Below are 22,682 nucleotides of genomic sequence, written 5' to 3'. Positions count from 1 at the left end.
GCAAGGAGTCAGGGTTATTGCACACTACACACGGCCAGAACCTCCCTGAGCCTGTTAAGTGTTCTCCGTATCTGAGCAAGGTATTCCTGTGAGCTGTGTTTTAAAGTAGCAGCACCAGAAACATGACTCTGAGAGGGACAGAACCTAGGATTCAAAGGAAAAGACCACACAGTGTACTCGGCAGCAGCTTTTTTAATGTGAACACTTTCTTCTTAAGGACACACCTTCAGTACAGTTAACAAATGGTTACACCTGAAATCTGCTGAGAGCAGAGCTCAAGATCCACAATTGCAAAGGCCACTGCTGGCTCACTTCCTCACAGGCTGTATTACCTTCCAGAGCTGAGTGAGGCTGTGCTCTACCTCCTAACACTTGTTACTGAGTGGACATGAGGTGCAGGTTTAGCACCTTAAAGGGAGAGAAAAAGAAATAGGTTAGTATGCAGAATGTGATTTTGTCCTCACTTCGCCTTAACTCATCTTTTTATACTTGCCAATGTGAGTTCTGAAAGGTAGTACTATACCTGCTTAGAAATGGCTGAGTGACTGCCAATTAAAAGCCACATGATAAGGTAGGTTACAGGTAAGAGGTAAATCAGGTTAGACATGCATGAGAACATGTGTGCACAGACTGAATATAAGCACAGGAACACTCAAGAAACCCAACTGATCTTTTCTTTCACCTTCTAAATCAGTTCCCATTTACGCTGAAAACCCAGTGGAAAGAATTGTTTCCTACCTGGACAGTGACACAGTAGTTTGTTGCATACCAGAAGCACATTGTTAAACAAAACTTAGAGTCTCAGTTTGGGTTTTTCTACAGTATTTTTCTCAATAAAGTGAATTCCAGCAGTTTGCATTTGTCACAGTAGAGACCACTAACCATTCCCTAATTGTGATGATTTTATTACCCAGTACTGTCTTCTGGAGAAAAATACCTGTAAGGTGCTCAGTCTCAGCAGAACACTTCACTGCAAGCTCTAGTTCAGTCAGTTCAGAAAGGCTGTGAACTGCCCACCCTGATTTGCAGCACTAATTTTAATAATCTGAAGACAAATTCGCTTGGGGCTTATCCAAGGGACTAGTCTTAAACCTACGTAATTTAAATTGATTGCATTTTATAATTAATAAAATCCCCTGTAACTCAATAGTTATATGTTTCCTTTATCTAAACCATACAGCACTCTTTATAAAGGGACTTCAAACCAATTTAAATAATGTTTCATGCGCGGCAAGCCTTTAGTACTATTTCCATAATTAATATTTATTTTTAAATTCATAATCATGAATGCAAGACTACAATAATAACCCAAGAGATGAGGTATGTAGTACTTATCATTTGTCCTATGGAAGACAGACGTACAGGAGTAAAGATCTTTAGGGCAAGTCCATAGTGACCTCATTTATAACAGACAATTCACTTTAAGTTGATGGTGGCTTTATGTGAACAAAACAATCTACCTAGTTCACTAACTCCCAGAAGCCTTCTTTCAGGTACCTTACTGTTATGCAACCAATCTCAAAAATGATTTGAAAACCATTTTACTTTTGAACCTCCTGGATGATGATCCATCCAGTGGATCTTCCTGGGACAGTACTCTCAGCAGGTATTGGTGAACGTGAATCAATCCTTTGTGCTTTCTGTAGCACTTCATAAAGTTATGGCAAAGACCTGTTTCACGGAGGCTTTCTTCACACAGGAAAGGAATCTAATGCTTGTAAAATGGCAAGGCAGATTTCCAGACTGATCAGTATTCTAACTGGCTCTCCATAAGCATTGTCCCTTACATTCCAGGTCTGGACTTAAAAGAAAAATACAAAATATCTGTCAACCTAGTTACCATTTTTGTATTTGACACATTTGAAACAAGTAGTATGTAAGCCTAATGATCCAAGTTGAAAAATAAGCAGATTTATAAATGTATACTAGAGGTTCTCAGACAAAGCTTGTTTTATTAATGTTTTTCACTGATCCAATAACTAGACTAAAACACTTCAAAAGAGTAGATGGTACCAGTTCGGCTTTATCCTGGTACCTGTGGGCCCATGAAGATCATCTAAGTATGCAGAAAAAGTGCTTCCCAAGTTTCTTGTGCTTTTCCTTTAACCTTCAGCTTCCAGTATATATAGCCCTAGCCAAGTTTTCAGATCCTCATCATTAATTCACTTCCTGAATTGGTTTTGTTTGCCACAGTCCTGTGGTTCTCAGGTAAGTTTCAGTAGCATTTAAGGTCCTCCAAAGCAAGATAAAATGGTAAAAGGGAAACAAAAATGTACTGAGTGAGGGAAATACAGTCAGTAGCCAATGGCCTGCTCCAAACCTTCATATTTTAATATAAAATATTCATACAGCATACTACACTTCTGTCTGCTAACTGAATACTGTTACTGATGAGCTCTAGACAACAGATAAAGCAAATTCTCTTCCAATATCTATGAACAGAAAATTCCAAACACTACTGGGATGTCGCTTTAGGGTAGGAAAATGTGTTCCAAAAATCTATGTTGGAGAAAGCAGGCAAGGAAACAGCACTTTTTCCATCGCCGAATCTGATCCCACGCCTGCTGGAATCAAGCCTGGTGTCATCAGTGTTCGCATTTGAAGGTCTGGGCTGCAGATCACCCCGTTTGCTGTTTCCTGTGCCGCACAGTCCTCTCCCTCTAGAAGCAAGCATTTCTCCAGTCTTCCTTTTGTTGTGACTTCTCTTTCTTCAGTTAAGAGTTAAATAATAAGTAATGTTGCTCTAAAGATGAGTTAAAAACCCAAAGTGCAGGCTGGAATCCTGCCATCAGGGTGTCATGTCTCAGGAAGCTGGTTAATGTCTGTCAGTTTAGTATCATTCAGAATTGCCCGGATTCTCTCCAAGGAGTCTGCTTGCCGGATCCGCTCTAACTGCACCTGGAGAAACAATGGTGAAGTAAGTACAGGTGGCTCCTGCCTAGATTTTCTGCACTGTGACTGGTTTAGCTGAGATGCAGCAGATTAACTCACCAGAGTAGCAGTCACTTCAAAGGGAGACAACAAGAACAATTAAAATTTTTAAAATAATTCCCCAAAGCTATTGTGTAACAGACTGGGATTTTTTTTTTTTTTTTTTTTGAGACAGTTTCGCTCGTCACCCAGGCCAGAGTGCAATGGTGTGATCTCGGCTCACTACAACCTCCACCTCCTGGGTTCAAGTGATTCTCGTGTCTCAGCCTCCCAAGTAGCTGGGATTACAGGCACCTGCCACCACACCCGGCTTTTTTTTTTTTTTTTTTCTTTTCCTCCAGACAGAGTCTTGCTCTGTCGCCCCAGCTGGACTGCAGTGGCGCCATCTCGGCTCACTGCAACCTCCACCTCCCGAGTTCAAGCAATTCTCCTGTCTCAGCCTCCCGAGTAGCTGGGATTACAAGCACCCACTACCATGCGCGGCTAATTTTTGTATTTTTAGTAGAGATGAGGTTTCACCATATTGGTCAGTCTGATCTCGAACTCCTGACCTCAGGTGATCCACCCACCTCAGCCTCCCAAAGTGCTGGGATTACAGGCGTGAGCCACCATGCCTGGCCCAGACTAGGATTTTAAAGTGTAATGTGTTGGGATTATGGAGACAAATGAAACCTGACTCCGGACCCTGAAGAATACACAGTTCCAGGCTGGGTGCGGCAGCTCACGCCTGTGATCCCAGCACTTTGGGAGGCTGAGGTGGGTGGATCACCTGAGGTCAGGAGTTTGAGACCAGCCTGACCAACATGGTGAAACCCCGTCTCTACTAAAAATACATAAATTAGCTGGGTGTGGTAGTGTGTGCCTGTAATCCCAGCTACCCAGGAGGCTGAGGCAGGAGAATCACTGGAACCCGAGAGGCAGAGGCTGCAGTGAGCTACTGCACTCCAGCCTGGGTGACAGAGCAAGACTCTGCTCAAAAAAAAAAAAAAAGAATCTGAAGTTCCATTGGGAAAAAAAACTTAGTTTTAGCACAATATTCTAAATGTCATTTTGTCATTACAGGCATTCATGGAGTGCCCAAGGGAGCATGGCAGAGGGAGGGGGCACTTAAGCCCAGCTCAGGGACCTAGAAGGGCTCCATGGAATGGATAAACCTACGCTGAGCCTTGAAAGAAAGGAGTCAGGAGGGGATGAGAGGAGGATGCTTACCAGACGGAAGACCACACTGTGGGCGAGGAACCACAAGCAGTTAAACATGAGAATGTAAAACAAGGCAGAGAGATGAGCAAAATACAGGGGTAGGCCTGGTTGGGAAGAGTCTTACATAGTATGCTAAGGAGTTTATACTTTACTCATAAGGAGGCAAAATTGGCAAGGTATAGAGAAAAAGAAAAATGGGCCAAGTGTGAAGAACACACCAGGTTTCTGGCCTGAATGATGAGGCAGACATTTGGGGTGGAGGTAGGAGCAGCCAGTCTCTAAACCTCTAGCTACTGCCAGTGGTCAAGTCAGGGATTGGCAAGGTTCTGTCCCCCAAAACTGCCTTCGTGCTCTGTATGTGGTTCCCCAAACGCCTCACCTGAAGGGTCTGTGAAAGCTTCACAAAATCTCTCTGGACTTGCTCACTGACATCTAATTCTGTCTGTAATCTCTGAGCTTTGTTCTTCTCTTCAAACATTAGTTGTTCAACGGTAGCCTAAAAAATACAAGTTTTGAATGAAGATTAATGCCAAAGGGCCGAATTACTTAGGAAATCTAGTAACTTGTAGTTACCAACTACTAGGGCAGCAAGGTGGGTGGATATCCATCATACTCCTATACACGACCAATCTCTTTATCTGTAGAGCAAGTGTGCAAGCCATCTGGACTGCTTGCTGTAGGTCCTAAGATGAACTGGGTGTGAAAAGCCAGAGGAAGAAATGGATTAAAGTGCTGCCCTCCCCCACCCCCAGCAGCTGGTGACAGTGACAATAATCAATCATCAAAACAGTTGCTGAGATCAGAATCTGTCACAGCGACAGGGATGCACACAGGATTTCCTCTAACAACATCCACAGTCAAGCACCCACCAGGAAACTTAGTGACTACGCCCCAGGCAGCCCCAGCTATCCCCAATCTCTCTCACAGAAAACTTCAGCAGGATGTGTGGGAGCCTCTAAAAACAAGCAGTTCAACAACACTGTCTGTGCTTTAAGGTCTGACCCCTCAGCTCACTACCCCCACAACATGCACGTTTATTCTAACGGAACTCATCAAAATGTAGGCGGCAAACCTGGTTTGATGCCATCTCTCTTAGGATTTGATACATCAGTCAGATGGAATGACATTTTCAAAGCTGCTTCTAACTGGGCAGTGCCCAGGCTTGGTCAATGGCCCTGATTGCCTGCCTACTATCGGAAGCTAGCCCATGACACAGGCCTCCCAACCTGGCAGAAAAGATTTAACCCAGCTGGAATAGATCAATTCGTTTAATTTTTTTCTTTTCACAAGCTGTCAGTCTTGCCAACTTTTTAAAAGGTGACACTTCAAAGCACCAATATTTTTTCTTAACATGCAAGATGGGATCCTACCTTCTTAGCCCTACTTTTCAAAATTAAATGACCAATGAAAATACTACCTTAGCAGCAGTCTCTTTTTTTAACTGCTCTTCCAAACTGATCTTCATTTCCTGAAGACTCTCAAGCTGTTGAGACTTCTCTCTTAATGTGGACTCCAACTGTGAAAACAGAAAAAGCTGAGACAGAAACTCCCTCAGGCCCGCAGTGCACTGCCTAAAAGAGCCTAGAGCCCGGAGAATTACACCAAGACACTCAGGCTACACTGGGAATACTCTCACCCTTTCAGCTCTGTGGATCCCCTCTGTATTCTTCCTGAACTATTCGTTCATTAACCATTATTAGGCACCTACTGTATTCTAAGGCCTCAAAATGGAGAAACCAGGGGAAACAGACGTGGGAAGCATGAAGGAAGCAGCATTTAATTCTGCCAGAAAAGTTACAAAGGACTTCCTAGAGGAGATGACATTTGACTCCTACATTTTTACAGGGCAAAGACAAGGGTGACAAGGGGAGAGGATGGAGAGAGATACTCCAGTAAGAGGGAATGGACGGCACGCATTAAAAACACATGCAGGAACGGTGGCATGTTCAGCTGGCCTATAGCATGGCACATTGGGAGCCACAGGCACTGAGGCGGAGAGGTAGTGTGAGGCAGGAGAGCTCTGGCTGGGCTAAGGATACGGACTTGATCCTGTAAATAAAGGAAACCGCTGGAGGGCTCTCCACTAGACTGAGATGCGAACAAGTATAATGTTTAAGTATCACCTTGATTTCAATATGGAAATGAATTAGGGACAAATTTTGGAGGCAGGGAAGTAAGTTAGGCTGTTAAAATAAGCCAGGTGAGAGTGAAGTCTGAACTCAAAGAGTGGCAGCTGGAATGGAAAGGATGAGATGTATTTCAAGCGCTGGTAATTTCTGCTCGTGCAATCTCAGAAGCAAAGTGGAGGCAGGAGGCAGACTGCAGCGGGTGGAGGGGTGGCTGGGAAGTCTGGCAGTGGACATGATCAAGACTGTGGCAACAGAAGCAAGAAGAAAGATTGGTAGCTTGAGAGAGGAGTGCAATCCAAAGACTTTTTCCTTCTGAATGGGAGACACCTGGGCCTGTTCATGCATAATGGAAAAGACCAGTCCAGAGGTAGAAGTTCAAGGCCCAGCACGGTGTGGGGACGTCTGGAGAAGTCCGGAGACACTCAGTCAAAGCACCTATGCAGTGACACACTGTGCTCAGAAGCAGGCCATCATTTTCTCTGAAGGAAAAGAGAAGGCTGGGAATAAAAGGAGAACCTGTAATTGAGGAGCCCAGGAGCTGAAGGTGGCCCTGCCTGATGCCTGAGGAGTGAGGCCAGCATCTGCTGAGAGTGAGGAGGCTGAGGTGAGATGACTCTGAAACTGCCACTGTGAGGAATGGAGGAGACGCAACTTAGAACACATGGCAGGCTGCATGAGGAGCACTGGAGGCCCATCTGGCAGCACGAGCAGGCAGTGTCACCAAGTCTGGTGGCATCAGCAGCTAGGGACAGCAGGACTAGTCCAGGGTTGGGCAGTGGTCAGGTGAGGGCAGCAGCAGGACAAGGAGTGAAAGACCGTAGGGGCAGGTGTGGTGGGAGATGAGGGGAAGAGGCAGGCCAGTAAGATGCGACCTAGGGGAAAGCAAGCAAGCCATGAAGCTGCTAAAACCAGGATAAAAGGGGAAGTTCAGAGAAGTGGAGGTCTGAATGAGGTACTCCGATGGAGAGGCCTGCAGGATGAAGAGCTGGAAGGATGGCAGATTCTGGTCAAGGAATTTAAGGCTGCAGTGAGATGTCACAGTTGGGCAAAGTGCAGCCCAGTGTGTGAGAAGGAAGAGCAGGGTGGAGGTGAAAATCTCTAAATCAAGGAACAGTGAGGTCAGGAAGTTGAATGGGGTTACTATGAAAGGTACTGATGATGTCTAAGAGGACTAAGCCAGCTAGAAAACATCATCTCTTGTTTGTAACATTTTTATACATATTTCTACTGTACCTCTAAGCATATAACATGTTATGACCATACCTGGCCAATCTTCTCCCTACACTGGAAACTCCAAGCCACAGTCACAGCTTAGCCTTACCTCCTCCAGTTCTACACAGCCTGACACACAGGGCACTCTCAGTAAGTCACCATCACACCCTTACCCCCATGGTTTTCTTCCCGCAAGACAGAAGTTCCTTAAGGCAGGTCCCATGCCTTAACTATTTTTTATTCGTTGGGTCTACCATAGTAGGAGTCAATAAATAACCACCGGTTGCTGACAGAATTAATTTGAAACTCACGACTTACCTGTCCTTTTTCTACTTTTATTCTTTCTAATTCAGCTTTTAGGCTAGAAATGGAAGCTAGAAGGAAAAAAAAAATGAGACGTATTAGCATTCATCTATTATTTTGCATAAACATTTTTTTCTTTAAAATTTTAGAACACCCCCAAAGGATTCAAATATATGCTGAACATGGGTTCTGGGGGGCTGTCTCAAAATTATCACCAAGCAATCAGCATATTCAGCGCAGGGAAAAGCAGGATCTATGCAAACGGACACGGTGTCATAAACTACTTCTAGATCACGTATCACGTCTCTGCAGGGAAACGCCACTCATCGAATCACGTTCCCCTGGGTCTGGGTTCAAGTACTGAGAATCCTATCTATGAATAATTGCCAAAGAGGCCAGAGAACTCCTAAAAAGACGAGTTTTCGGCCAGGCGCAGTGGCTCACAACTGTAATCCCAGCACTTTGCAAGGCCGAGGCAGGCGGATCACCTGAGATCGGGAGTTCGAGACCAGCTTAACCAACATGCAGAAACCCGTCTCTACTAAAAATACAGAACTAGCTAGGTGTGGTGGTGCATGCCTGTAATCCCAGCTACTTGGGATGCTGATGCAGCAGAATGCAGAACTGCCTGAACCCAGGAGGCAGAGGTTGCAGTGAGCCAAGATCTCACCACTGCACTCCAGCCTGGGCAACAAGAGTGAAACTCCATCTCAAAAAAAAAGACAAGTTTTTAAAATAACCAGAATTTCTGATTATTTGAATATATCAGAATATATATTCAGAATCTGAATATATCAGAATATCTATAAAAAATGGACTGAGTCTGTACGAAATTTTTTCCTATGCTTCTCTGGTTCCAGACTCCACGGCCACGTATTACTTCTTTATTGAAGTTTTCTTTAGTGACTCTAAACTACATCACTTTCATCTTCACCTATTTCCTCCTTGCAGTTTTCTATTTCTAGCTGCAGAGTTTCTTCAAGATTTTCTTTCAAACACTGTTCTGCTTGGATCTGCTCCTTTAGGAAAAGTATCTCGGCCTTCAGCTTTTCTTCTACGTGGTCTGCTGCTGTCCGCACGTGAATGATGTCCTCGCGGTACTTTAATACCATCTCCCGCAGTGCCTGGATTCAAGAAACAAATGATTATTGCGTTTGTGAGAGTGAAAAGAAATAAAGAAGCTAAAGATTTTCTATAACCAGAATCTCAGATGCTGTTTTAATGGTTCAAAAATTAAGACTTTGACCATTAAGCCACTTAGAGCTTCAGGGCAGGTGCCATGTCAGGTTAACATTCATTATATTATAGAAAAGACATTTCTGGCCAAGTCGTATCTTCTGAGCCACATACTCTTCCCTCAAAACTGTTTCATAAGCAGAAAAATAAAAAGGTTAAGTGACTTACAATATGCCATTCAATCGAAATAATACCTTAGACTCCTCTACTATTACTTGCAGAAATTTGTGAGGCGTTAGGAAATGAAGACAAAACTCAGTAGCAAGTTCCCACTCAGTAGCAAGTGTGAACCAAGAGGATAAGGTTTACTTACTTACTTATTCATTCATTCAAACATGTACTGAACATCTACCACAGGCAAAGTACTACCTTAGGCCAGAGGCAAATAATGGCAGAGATGGCTTTCAAAGGTGGTAAGCTGTTTTTCTGTAATAAATTCAGTACGTAATTTGTTTTGTTTTTCTTCCTAAATTTTAGTTCTGTCTTCTTTTAGAAAGTCTTTCAATTATATCCTAAAGCAACTCTAAAGTAAAAACGGGAGTTTCAGATAACAATATATATAAAACAACAGTTTTTAAAATTTCATAAGATTTATTACTGAGGCAGGTCCAAGAATCAAGGCTTACACACTGACTACATTCTTCAAGGATTCTTGGACCTTTTTTTTTCTTGAGACAGGATCTTCCTCTGTCACCCAGACTGGAGTACGGAGTGCAATGGCATAATCCTATCTCACCACAGACTGAAATTCCTGGGCTCAAACCATCCTCCTGCCTCAGCCTCCCAAGTAGCTAGGATTATAGGCACATGCATGCCACTGTGCCCAGCTAATTTTCTTATTTTTTGTAGAGACACGGTCTCACTATGTTGCCCAGGTTGGTCTCAAACTCCTGGGCTCAAGCAAAACTCCCACTTCAACCTCCCAATGTGCTGGGATTACAGGCAAGTGTCACTGTGCCCGGCCTGGATTCCTGGAACATTTTAAAATCTAGACTAGCAGGCAGTGGCTCACGCCTGCAATCCCAGCACTTTGAGAGGCCCAGGCAGGCGGATCACTTGAGATCAGGACTTCGAGACCAGCCTGGCCAACATGGCAAAACCCCATCTCTACTAAAAATACAAAAAAAGGCCGGGCATGGTGGCTCATGCCCTGTAATCCCAACACATTGGGAGGCCAAGACGGGCAGATCACGAGGTCAGGAGTTCAAGACCAGCCTAGCCAATATGGTGAAACCCCATCTCTACTAAAAAATATTTTTAAAAATTAGCTGGGCACAGTGGCACGCGCCTGTTGTGCCAGTACTTGGGAGGCTGAGGCAGGAGAATCACTTGAACCCGGGAGACGGAGGTTGCAGTGAGCCTAGGTTGCTCCACTGCACTCCAGCCTGGGTGACAGAACGAGACTCCCTCTCAAAAAATAAATAAAAAATAAAAATACAAAAACAAATTAGCCCAGCGTGCTGGCATATGCCTGTAATCCCAGCTACTCGGGAGGCTGAGGCAGGAGAATCACTTGAACCCAGTAAGCAGAGGTTTCAGTGAGCCAAGATTGCACCATTGCACTTCAGCCTGGGCGACAGAATGAAACTGTGTCTCAAAAAATAAAAATTAAAAATAAAGCTTGGTTAAAGTTCAGGAGACAATTATGAATGTCTCTGGGAAATCGGTTTTGTAGCCCAGGTTTACCCAACCACAGAAGAATGTAAGTGACCAAAAGTGTCATCTTTGGCCAGGCATGGTGGCTCACTTGAGGTCAGGAGCTCAAGACCAGGCTGGCAAACATGGTGAAACCCCCTCTATACTATAAATGCAAAAAATTAGCCAGGCGTGGTGGTGGGCGCTTGTTATCCCAGCTACTGGGGAGGCTGAGGCAGGAGAATCGTTTAAACCCGTGAAGCAGAGGTTGCAGTGAGCAGAGATCATGCCATTGCACTCCAGCCTGGGTGACAGATAATATCTGTCTCAAAAAGAAACACAAGTATAATCTTTATGGATGGTGAGTGTGGTATAACCTTTCAAGTACCAGATACAAAAACAAACATCATAAGCAGCCAGCATGGTGACCTCTTCAAACATTTAATTTCTGGCACACTCTCAATATGGTCCCACAAAAATAACTTACACATCTTGAAAACATTAGGCTACGTGAAGAAGATGTACACAAAAGACCACATATTGTATAATTCTATTCATAGGAAAGTCCAGAATAGGGAAATCTATAGAGGCAGAAAGTAGATTAGCAGTTGCTTAAGGTTAGGGGAGGAGGAGGAATAAAGATGGTAGCTAAAGGGTGAAGTGTTACTTTTTCTTTTGTGTGTGTGTTTGTGTTTGTTTTTAGCTGGTGTACTTGGGTCACAAGGAGTTACTTTCTGAGGTGATGAAAATGTTCTAAAATGGATTGTGATGATGGTCGCACACATCACATCTGTGAGTACAGCAAAAACCACTGAATGGTACACTTCAAACGGCTGGATCGCCATGTGAATTATATCTGAATAAAGCTGTTTACATAAAGAACACACAGCCAATTCCGAAAATGTACTTGTTGACATTTTTGATCATGTGGAAAGTTAAGTTACCTCTGTGGTGTCTGGGAGGATGAAGTCTTCGGCTTGCTGTAGTGACACATGCAAGCTGTGCTTTCCCTGGAGACTGTCATTATCTTTCTGTAACCTCACCAGCTCTTCTGAAACCTGTTCCCGTGACTGCATCAGCACTGCCTAAAATAGAAGGAGACACTAATCACAGCCAGAAAGGTAGATCTGGTCTGGTAATAGCTACACCAGAGAAAAACAAGACCAAACTAAAGGAGTGCTGAGGATGGACGGGGTATGGTGAAGTTCTGCTAGACTTAGAAAAAGCAGTGCAGAGGCCGGGCGCGGTGGCTCAAGCCTGTAATCCCAGCACTGTGGGAGGCCGAGACGGGCGGATCACGAGGTCAGGAGATCGAGACCATCCTGGCTAACACGGTGAAACCCCGTCTCTACTAAAAAAAATACAAAAAACTAGCCGGGCGAGGTTGCGGGCGCCTGTAGTCCCAGCTACTCGGAGGCTGAGGCGGGAGAATGGCGGGAACCCGGGAGGCGGAGCTTGCAGTGAGCTGAGATCCGGCCACTGCACTCCAGCCTGGGCGACAGAGCGAGACTCCGTCCCAAAAAAAAAAAAAAAAGAAAAAGCAGTGCAGAGATTTTCTGATTTACAGCACATATTCCACAAGAGGACAGGCAAAGCAGCAGGTATCTGAGGCTCATTCTCCATTGTTCCTACAAACCGCTTAAAAATACTATCTTCTGGTTGGGCGCGGTGGCTCACACCTGCAATCCCAGCACTTTGGGAGGCTGAGGTGGGTGGATTGCCTGAGATCACAAGTTTGAAACCAGCCTGGGCAAAACAGTGAAACTCCGTCTCGACTAAAATACAAAAAATTAGCTGGGCGTAGTGGCGTGTGCCTGTAATCCCAGCAACTAGGAATTGGCTGAGGCAGGAGAATCGCTTGAACCCAGGAGGCAGAGGGTGCAGTGAGCCGAGATTGCGCCATTGCACTCCAGCCTGGGCGACAAAGCGAGACTCCATCTCGAAAAAAAAATTAATTAATAATAATATTTTCCCTCCATGTCCCTGTACTACAGAAGGACCAGGATCTCTAGTTCAATGGAAGTGGCTGACACCATCAAGCCCCGTGTCAGACAGAGCATGTGCTCTAAGACAACGCCTCTTTTCTCATGGCATGCACTCAGCAGAAAGGAGGAAGAAGCCAAGCAGTGTCTTCATTTCCCGTCATGTGTACATCTGTTCAGGCTCAGGATCACTGTGAATGGCCCAGCAGGCCCAGATACTGGAAGTCGTCAAGAGGATCTAAGCTTGGGAATCACAGAGCACTCCAGAAGCTTATTCTTTATTTTATTTTTTTGTTTTTTGAAACAGAGTCTCCCTCTGTAGCCCAGGCTGGAATGCAGTGGTGTGATCTCAGCTCACTGCAACCTCCACCTCCCGAGTCCTTGTTCAAGCAATTCTCCTGCCTCAGCCTCCCAAGTAGCTGGAATTAGAGGCATGCACCGCCACGCCCAGCTAATTTTTTTTTATTTTTAGTAGAGACGGGGTTTAACCATGTTGGCCAGGCTGGTCTCGATCTCCTGACCTCGTGATCCGCCCACCTCAGCCTCCCAAAGTGCTGGGATTACAGGCGTGAGCTACCGCGCCCAGCCAGAGAAGCTTATTCTTAAAATTGGACACACTCCCACTTCTGCTTGTTGCTGTATAAAACAATTTTAGGTATTTCATATTATTTGCATCAATGTAAAAGTTACTCCAGCAAATCCGAGTATAAGACAAAGCTCTCGGAAAGCATGTGGCTCCTGCTACTCTGTAATGCCAGGTCACTTACCTTAAGGGCACACATACATGTAGATTATGCTCTCATACAACATTTATTTTGCAGCTACTACTCTATGCCACGTGTTTTGCTGCCCAAAGGAAATACAGAGGTAAAAGACAAAGACTTTGTCCAATAGAGGAGAAAGACAAGTAAACCAAAAACTACAATACCATTAACTGCTATGACAGAGCTTGGGTACTGCAGTGATAAAAGGCCAAAGGGGCACCTAATTTGGGGCAGGAAATTGGGGAGAGTTAACGAACACTTCCCAGAGGAGCTGATGACTGAGCTGCATCCTGAAGGACAAACAGGCTAGAGACAGGCAGTCAAGGCCATGCATATGCTCTGGCTAAATCCCACTGGCTCTTACTGTCTTCAGACCAGAATCCACTGTGCTTTATGATCACTTTCAACCCATTTACAACAAAATATTAGCATCCCACCACCTTGTGGATATGAAAGAAGGGAAAAAAGAATATGTATATATTTGCTTGTTTTTGTAAAGAGAAAAACAGAAAGATAAGTCAAAAATAAATTCAAATGATTACGTATGAGAGTGGGTGGAAATGGGGTGAAAAGGATAGGGAATGGAAATGGAGTATTTATTTTTATACTTTTGATTATGAACCATATTGCATATTCAAAATATAAATCAAAAAAGAAAAATCAAATATGAAAATGTAACATAAAGAGAAACAAATGGAGCTAACTATATGTCAAATTCCTAATACAACCACAGAGAGAACAACTAACATTTGAACAGAGTACTTAAACTGTAAACCCTTATCTGAGATACAGTCTACGGGCAGAAAGAACTATAAAGAAATGTTGACCTTTCCTTAGTAGATTTGCTGTTGGTAGCAATATTGATGTAGTCATTCTGGAACTATTTTGTCCCCACCTTAAGCAAGTGATCAAATTTAACATCCCAGTAACGGAAGCACTCATCATTAACGTGCCTCATGATGTTAGGAACCTCCCATTGAACCATTTCATCTACGCAGTATTCGTGCCAAGATGTCTAACCTGAATCACATCACAAGGAGATAATCAGACAAATGAATTCTACAAGACAGCTGGCCTAAAACAAAGCAATCGGCCTGGATTCTTAAAAATAAAAAAAGAGTGGGAGCCTGTTCTAGATGAAAAGTGACTAAGGCAACATGACAACAAGATGAAATTATGTGATCCTTGATTGGTTCCTGGATCAAAATATAGAAAATATAAAAAGGAAAACCACCACTAAAAAATAATCAAGGACTTATTGGGACAACTGGTTAAATTTTAAGGATGTAATAATAGTACTGTAGCAATGCAGAACAACTCTTTGTTTTAGGAAATACATACTAAAATACTTATGACTATCATATCTACAATAACTCCAAATAGTCCAGCAAAAAACACAAACCAAGACATACAAACATACACATCATATACCTACAAACATACACAGAAAGACTCAGAACAAGGGCAAGCATGCACTAAGGTGGTGAGTGTCTCTCACTCATGGTAATTTCAACAAAATGGTCATGTATTAGAGTTCATAGGACCTCAACCTTAATTTCAACAATTCTCCAGTGTCACTCACACACATTCGTTTTAAGTGAAACCAGCTTGAAAAGTGTCTGCAAAGGCTGATGGGTTTTAAAAGACAAGAAGGAGGCTGGGTGCAGTGGCTCACGCCTGTAATCCCAGCACTTTGGGAGGCCAGTGCAGGTGGATCACCTGAGGTCAGGAGTTCGAGACCAGCCCGACCAACATGGAGAAACCCCATCTCTACTAAAAATACAAAATTAGCCAGGCATGGTGTTGCGCACCTGTAATCCCAGCTACTCGGGAGGCTGAGGCAGGAGAATCACTTGAACCCAGGAGAAGGAGATCAGGCCATTGCACTCCAGCCTAGGCAACAAGAGCAAAACTCCATCTCAAATAAAAAAACAGACAAGAAGGAAAAAGATGCAAGGGAACAAAGGAGTGTAGGAGGCTCACCACTATGAAACTGTCAGTATTTAACAATGATCTTTACGCCAGTGTTATTATTTTGTATTGTCTAATTAGAGAAAACATATGAAACTATGGGTCAATGATTAGGATGAGATGCTTCCCTACAGACCAGGTTTAAGATTTAGGGATCAGTTCATAGGCCATTCAGATGCTGACCTAATGCCAATTAAAAACATTCAATGACCATTCCACCCAAGGCTTTTTTTTTTAAACTGTCATCCCCGGGTAAGAATCAGCTTTGGAGAATCACCCCAGCAGGGCCACCTCTAATTTAGCTGGAGGCATGAGATGTAGGCTCCAACTTTGAGAAAAGGAAAAACAAAGCAAATGTAGCCAGACTGGTAAGGAGGGAGGCCAGGCCTGGGGAACTATCCGCAAAGGCTCTAGGCAGCCCTTGCTCCTAACACTTTGCCCCCATCCCTCTCAGAACAGATGGCCTTCTGGAAGTTCCCCAGCACCACAGCAGTGACATGTTTTTTTCATAACCCCTGTGAAACTAATAAGGTTTTTTTGTTTTGTTTTGTTTTTGTTTTTTCTGAGACAGAGTCTTGCTGTGTCACCCAAGCTGGAGTGCAATGGCGCGATCTCGGCTCACTGCAACTTCAGCCTCCCAGGTTCAAGCACTTCTGCCTCAGCCTCCCGAGTAGCTGGGACTATAGGCACCCACCACCACGCCTGGCTAATTTTTTGTACTTTTAGTAGAGATGGGGCTTCACCGTGTTAGACAGGATGGTCTCAATCTCCTGACCTTGTGATCCACTGTGCCCAGCCCTAATAAGGTTATTCTAAATAAATTAGCCATCCAGGAAAATCACAAAATGACTGGTCAAAAGTTGTACCGGCTAGGGCTCTCAGACATTCAATTTTTTAGCTTTTATTTGGAATTAAAAATTAAATGTAGGTCCATAGTTTATTCTGTTTAGGTTTCCCGAACAGAAAAATAAGTTAAACGATGAGAAAAATTTTTGTTTGGCCAGAAAGTAGGTTTAAAAAAGGAATGATGTCTTTACAATATTTTGTCCATTATTAATGTTCTACAGTCCCAAGAGAAGACAACAGTAACTACTTTGGACAGGATGATAAATTCCTATCAAAGATGATGTAAAGATAGAACAAAAAAGGAATATATGTAACATAGTTATCATTTACTTAAAAGTAAACTTACCATCTGTTCCTGAACATCCCTCTTTGCCTGGGAAAATCCCTGTTGTAACTCTTCAAGTAAGATCTCAGATGCTTGGGCTCTTAGGACAAGTGCAGAGATCTTAAAAAATGCATAGAAATATAGTTAGGAAATTGGTTATTCTGAAACTAACTCTTCTATCTTGTAAGTATTTAGTGTCTGGAATTGACATTTTATTGGTTCATGGTAACCACTCACCATCATCCAACAGCTGTGTGCAAAGCCTTGGCCTTTCGGATAACACAAGGCAGTGCCAAAGCCCGAGTCACATGCAGCCACACAGTAACAGAGAGCATTTTATGGGTGTCTAAGCAGATACTAACTCACGTGACCTAGTTGGAGCTATGTTTAAAGATGTTTAAAAAAAAAAAAATCAGGCCGGGTGCAGTGGTTTACACGTGTAATCCCAGCACTTTGGGAGGCTGAGGTGGGCAGATCACCTGAAGTCAGGAGTTCGAGGCCAGCCTGGCCTGCATGACAAAACCCCATCTCTACTAAAAATTTAAAAAATTAGCTGGATGTAGTGGCGGGCGCCTGTATTCCCAGCTACTCAGGAGGCTGAGGCAGGAGAATTGCTTGAACCTGGGAGGCAGAGGTTGCAGTGAGCCCAGAATGTGCCCTTGCACTCCAGCCTGGGCGACAAGGCAACAAGTGCGAAACTCTGTCTTGGGTTTAAAAAAAAAAAAAAAAAGAAAATTTTATTTCACATAAATCAGTGCAGAATTTGGCACAAAAAATAGGCAAACAGACAAACTGAACAGACCATAGTTCTGAAACTAATCCACACAGAGCAATGGGGGAAAAGTGGATCTTTTCACCAAGTCATACAGAAATTGGCTATCCATACTTTAAAAAAAAAAAGTTTTACCCTTATCTACACTGTGTGTGTGTGTGTGTGTGTGTGTGTGTATGTGTGTCTAAGTCAGTTCTGAAGGAATTTTAGATATAAATGTGAATAAAGCCTCTATAATATAGGATATCTTCCTAACTCCACAGGAAAAGATTCCTTTTTAAAAAGGAAGAAAATCACAAACCGTAAAGAAATGATTAACAAACTTGATTTTTTTTTTCTTTGAGACGGAGTTTCATTCTTGTTGCCCAGGCTGGTGCGATCTTGGCTCACGGCAACTTCCACCTCCTGGGTTCAAGCGATTCTCCTGCCTCAGCCTCCCGAATGGCTGGAATTACAGGCGTGCGCCAACACACTCGGCTAATTTTGTATTTTTAGTAGAGACAGGGTTTCTCCATGTTGGTCAGGCTGGTCTTGAACTCCCGACCTCAGGTGATTCGCCCACCTCGGTCTCCCAAAGTGCTAGGATTACAGGCGTGAGCCACTGCGCGCCCGCCCAAATTTGACATTATTAAGGACTTCTGTTCATTAAAAGACACCATTAACGAAGACATAAGCTACTGATGAGCCAGGTGCATGGCTCACGCCTTTAATCCTAGCACTTTGGGAGGCCAAGGCGAGTGGATCACTTGAGGTCAGGAGTTCAAGACCAGCCTGGTCAACAATGTGAAACCTACTAAAAATACAATAATTAGCCGGGTGTGGTGGTAAGTGCCTGTAATCCCAGCTACTGAGGAGGCTGAGGCAAGAAAACTGCTTGAACCCAGGAGACAGAGGTTGCAGTGAGCCGAGGTTGCGCAACTGCACTCCAGCCTGGGCGACAGAATGAGATTCCGTCTCAAAAACAAAACAAAAAACAGCAAATATAAGTTACTAAGTAAAAGACATCTGCAATACTTGTCAGCAAAAGATTCTAACAAGATTATATAAAGGACACCTAACAAATCAGTTTTTAGAGACCAAAAAAAAGTAAAATAAACAGACAACACAATAGAAAGAAAGATGAGGATAAGACTTGAGCAGGAATCTCTCACACACACAATATCACAATGGTCAAGAAACATGAAAAATGCTAAATAAATTCAATGGTCATTAGAGAAATGCAAACTAAGCCACAATGAAATACCATTACACACCCACCGAAATGGCTATAATTAAAATAACAAAATGACGTTTTTTCAAGACCTTGGAACCACAGGAACGCTCATACATTGCTGGTGGAGGTTAAACTGGTGTAACCACTCTGGAAAACTATGTGGCATTTTGAACGTTTGTACCCAAGCATTCCACCCCAGTTACAAATCCTGCAGAAACACGTCCACCACGCCCTATGCAAAAATGTCAAAGGAACATTATTCATAGTATCCCAGAACTGGAAACAACTGAAATACCCATCAACGTTAGTCTGGATAAATTGTGGCATATCCGTATAATGGTATGACTATTCAACAATGAAAATAAACAAACTTACTCCATGCATCATGAGTAGGAATAATACACTGTTGAACGGTGGAAGACAGACGCAGAATAACACAGACTGTATGGCTTCATTTTCTAAACATGAAGCACAGGTTAATCTGATGGTGTTACAAGTTAGGACAGTGGCTGCCTGTCGGGAGGGAGCTGTAAGTGCGGGGAAAGTGAGGGCCTTCTGGGGACTGGCTAATATCCTATTGCTTGATCTCAATGGTGGTTACACAGATGTTGGTTCTGGTATGTTTGGTGTATCTGTATATGCTATTTTTTTTTTCATGTTGCTATACTTTTACAAAGTTTAAAAGAAAATAATTAGTATCTTGGTCAGCAAGTTTCCAGTGCAGCAGGAAAACCTAACTAATACAAACTAAAAAGGAAAGGAGAATCAGAGCCTCCTGGCGTTTACTGACCAATTATTTCAAAAGTTATTCTTTAAAAATCTGTAAAACAGATATCACAGAATGATCAGTAAGAAATCGTTTTACCTGAGGGAAAATAAAACTGCCAAATCTTGAAGGCAAAAGAAACATGACTCTATTTTTTGAATCTTTCATTTAAATAACCCAGTCATCCCTCATGGGCCACACTCTAAAAACCCTCCCTTACCTGGTGACTCGAATCTTCGCTACTTTGCTTTATGAAGTCTTCCAGTTCCTGCTTATCTTTCATTGTCTTCTCTAACTGGTCATTAGCTTGCCTTAGCATCTGCTGTAGTTTTTTCACCTATATCATTTTAAAAGTCAATTAGAAAGAAAAACCAGAATCCTTTTATAAATTTTTCAAAAAAATCTAACTGCAGAATTAAAAAAAAAAAACAAACTCTATGTCTTTTTCTGGGAAACACCATAGATTTTTTAATTCAGGCAGAAATTAGATAAATGACCTCAAGAGACAACTGTACTGTGCTTTACAGTCAAATCATTTTTCACACACGTCTCATCTGAAAACATCTGCTTCTCCCCTAGACCCTCCAGGCCATGACACTGTTCTCCCTAACTAGAGTGTATCCTCTGTCTCCGGGCTACAATCCACACTAACACCAGAAATTGTGAAAAAAGTGAAATAATATAATTTCCCTACTTAAAACTCTAAATGCCTCTCAAAGTCTTCAGGGTAAATTTTTTTTTTTTTTTTTTTTTTTGAGATAGTCTCTCGCTCTGCAGTCTCGGCTCACTGCAACCTCCACCTCCTGGGTTCAAGGGATTCTCCTGCCTCAGCCTCCTGAGTAGCTGGGATTACAGGCACGCACCACCACGCCCGGCTAATTTTGCATTTTTAGTAGAGATGGGGTTTCTCCATGTTGGCCAGGCTGGTCTTGAACTCCCAACCTCAGGTGATCCGCCCACCTTGGTCTCTGAAAGTGCTGGGATTATAGGCGTGAGCCACCGCACCCGGCTTCAGGGTAAAATTTAAATCTCTTCAGTCATCACTGCTCCCATCATGGTCTTTGTAGTTTACTCTCCCATTATTTTGTAACAATCACCCCCTGTGCCCAGCCACATAACTACTCATACTTCCTAGAATACATCATTTTCTTTCCTAACTCTGTTCTTTGTACATCTTTTCTCTCCATGAACACCCTTTTCCCACTTATTTTTCTGACTAATTTTTAGCCAGGCCTTAAAACAGTCTACTGAAATGTCTGTGAAAACCACTGCTACACCACACCACCAGGGGCCAGCTACATTAGTTCTGCAAATACCTTTAGAAGTTAACCTTTGAAACATCGATGAGTAAAGCACACAGTGTATGAAGGAACTCCATAGCGATGACATTTGAAAATATTAAACCATCATTCTAACCTGCTTAAAGTTATTTTGAAGATTAGGAATAATCTTCATAACAACCAAAGAACAATTTGGAAATACAAGGAAAATGTATCTTTCTTACATATACTTTTACAAGCCTACTCTTATGAATTTCTACATTATTTCCTAAATGCTATCAAAGTACCCATTATTAAACACTGCGTTTGAAAAGGTACTGAAGATTTATCAATCTCAGCATACCAAATCTACCAAAGCTTAATTTCTGTGAACTTATTAACCTTAATTCAACAAATTTATGACAAGAAGTAAGCAATAAGCAATGAAGGACACAAATTCTGATTAGCATTCAATTAAGCCTTTATTCTATTAGAGGCAACAATCAACCTTTTATCTCCCTGAGATCTCCACATCATAAAGTACTTTCCATGTCCATAAAATCACTTTTAGGCCTTAGACGGAAGGGGCAGGGGTAGAGGAGATGAGGCAGTGTCCCTTTAAGAGCTGGGCTAGCCTGTGCAGATACACAAAAGCAGAGTCCTAGTGAGCTCCACTGGAAAAGCAGCTGCCATTGCATGTACCAGGTTACCTCATAACTTAACAAGATGGATACGCTTCATAATGTAAATGGGGCTGGGGGCGGAGGGGAGGCAATTAATTCTGCACCTCCAACAAAAACTACAATAGATACCCAATTTGGCACATCCAGAAGAAACTCACCTGGTCTCTTGTTTCAGCCTCCTGAATCTGAATTCCTTGTAACTGTTTTTCGTAATTGGAACACATATCACAACGTCTACCAAGTTTATTTCCAGCATTATGCACCTGAAGGGCACCAAAATTACTTCTTATCAGGCAAAACAAAATAAATCTACATCACACACTTGAGGTACACGTGCACAGTCTTACCAAAGGTGCTCAGCAGAATATGAAGTTAACACTTTCTTCAGGGCCTTATGGCAAAAAGTTACAATATAGGGTCAGATTCTAAAATGTCAAACTCTCCAGTACAAGTATGATGGGACACATGGGACACAATTTATTGCCAAGAGACACAAAACCTCACATCTGAGGACAACACAAAGCAAGTAAAAGGTACTATACCATGGTACTCACAGTTCAATACTAACCAACCACTGGGAAGGAAAAACAAATAAAGACAGTGCCAAGTCACCGTTTCACCAGCTCCAAGTATAAAATAGGTATGAAACTAGTAAATAGCACCTTGGCACATATGTTTTACATAAGACCAACGAGAATACTTTCTTTCAGGCCTCAGTAAGCTGTTCCACTTACTGACCCATGGCTTCCTTAAAGGGAAGCAGCCCTCAGTCAAGGAAAGCCCCAGGAGTCAGGTTTTGCAACTAAGTCGAAGGTAACACTTGAGCAACTCGCTTTATCTTTCCCAGCCAGTTTTCTCACCTGTAAATTGGGGATAACCATGCCCCACTTGCCTCATTATAATCATAAAGCTTAAAGAGATCAGGTGTGTGAAAGACCTTTGTAATCCATAAAGCATTAGGCAAATATCTAAGGGTTTATCTCCTAATCTTATCTGTAAATTTACAAATTCTCTAAGAAGGAAAATCGACTTCATTAAAGATTGGCTTCTTTTCTCTCCCATATTCCCAACCCCTCTTTAAACCCGCTCTCAGCATCAACAGCAGACAAGCAATTGCGCTCTTGATCTAAAGGAAAGATGAAAGCCTGAATCCTGGAATACACTGAGATTATAGAAAACTGCAAAGCAAACCAAATTCAGGTTGCTCTAACTTAAATTCAGCAATGCTAGTCAGGCAGATCGCTCCAACCTGAGAGTTGTGAGTTCACATTCACTGTGATAAGCTAGCTAGCTCCTTTCTCTGTCACAATTACCTGGAATAGCCGAAGCGGACTATGACAAGGGTCAGGTGACATAGGTTAACATCCACTTGCTGGCAACATGTGCCTGCACTGACTCCAGGAACCATCTGCTGAATGAACGATAAATCCCAGAGCTCCCCAGTGTGCCTCAGTG

At 42.9% G+C, this 22,682-nt stretch overlaps 1 protein-coding gene across 2 annotated transcripts in view; it reads right to left on the bottom strand.

The window, feature by feature from the left end:
* Window positions 1-174: 174 nt before the first annotated feature.
* The window catches only part of RABEP1 (rabaptin, RAB GTPase binding effector protein 1), a 115,568-nt gene continuing 93,060 nt past the window's right edge, over window positions 175-22,682 (bottom strand). For both annotated transcript variants that reach the window (XM_025361890.1, XM_025361891.1), the window contains 9 exons: window positions 21,386-21,490; window positions 19,506-19,622; window positions 16,556-16,654; window positions 11,591-11,731; window positions 8,710-8,899; window positions 7,791-7,846; window positions 5,549-5,647; window positions 4,511-4,627; window positions 175-2,898 (listed from right to left, as the gene is read on the bottom strand). In XM_025361890.1, coding sequence (XP_025217675.1) covers window positions 2,797-2,898; window positions 4,511-4,627; window positions 5,549-5,647; window positions 7,791-7,846; window positions 8,710-8,899; window positions 11,591-11,731; window positions 16,556-16,654; window positions 19,506-19,622; window positions 21,386-21,490 — 1,026 coding nt within the window. In that variant the 3' untranslated portion in view covers window positions 175-2,796. The remainder of the gene's footprint in view (window positions 2,899-4,510; window positions 4,628-5,548; window positions 5,648-7,790; window positions 7,847-8,709; window positions 8,900-11,590; window positions 11,732-16,555; window positions 16,655-19,505; window positions 19,623-21,385; window positions 21,491-22,682) is intronic.

Source organism: Theropithecus gelada, chromosome 16, assembly GCF_003255815.1.
Source record: "Theropithecus gelada isolate Dixy chromosome 16, Tgel_1.0, whole genome shotgun sequence".
NCBI classification, from domain to species: Eukaryota; Metazoa; Chordata; class Mammalia; order Primates; family Cercopithecidae; genus Theropithecus; species Theropithecus gelada.
The sequence above is the reverse complement of the archived record's forward strand: the minus strand, read 5'-3'. Positions and strand labels throughout refer to the sequence as shown.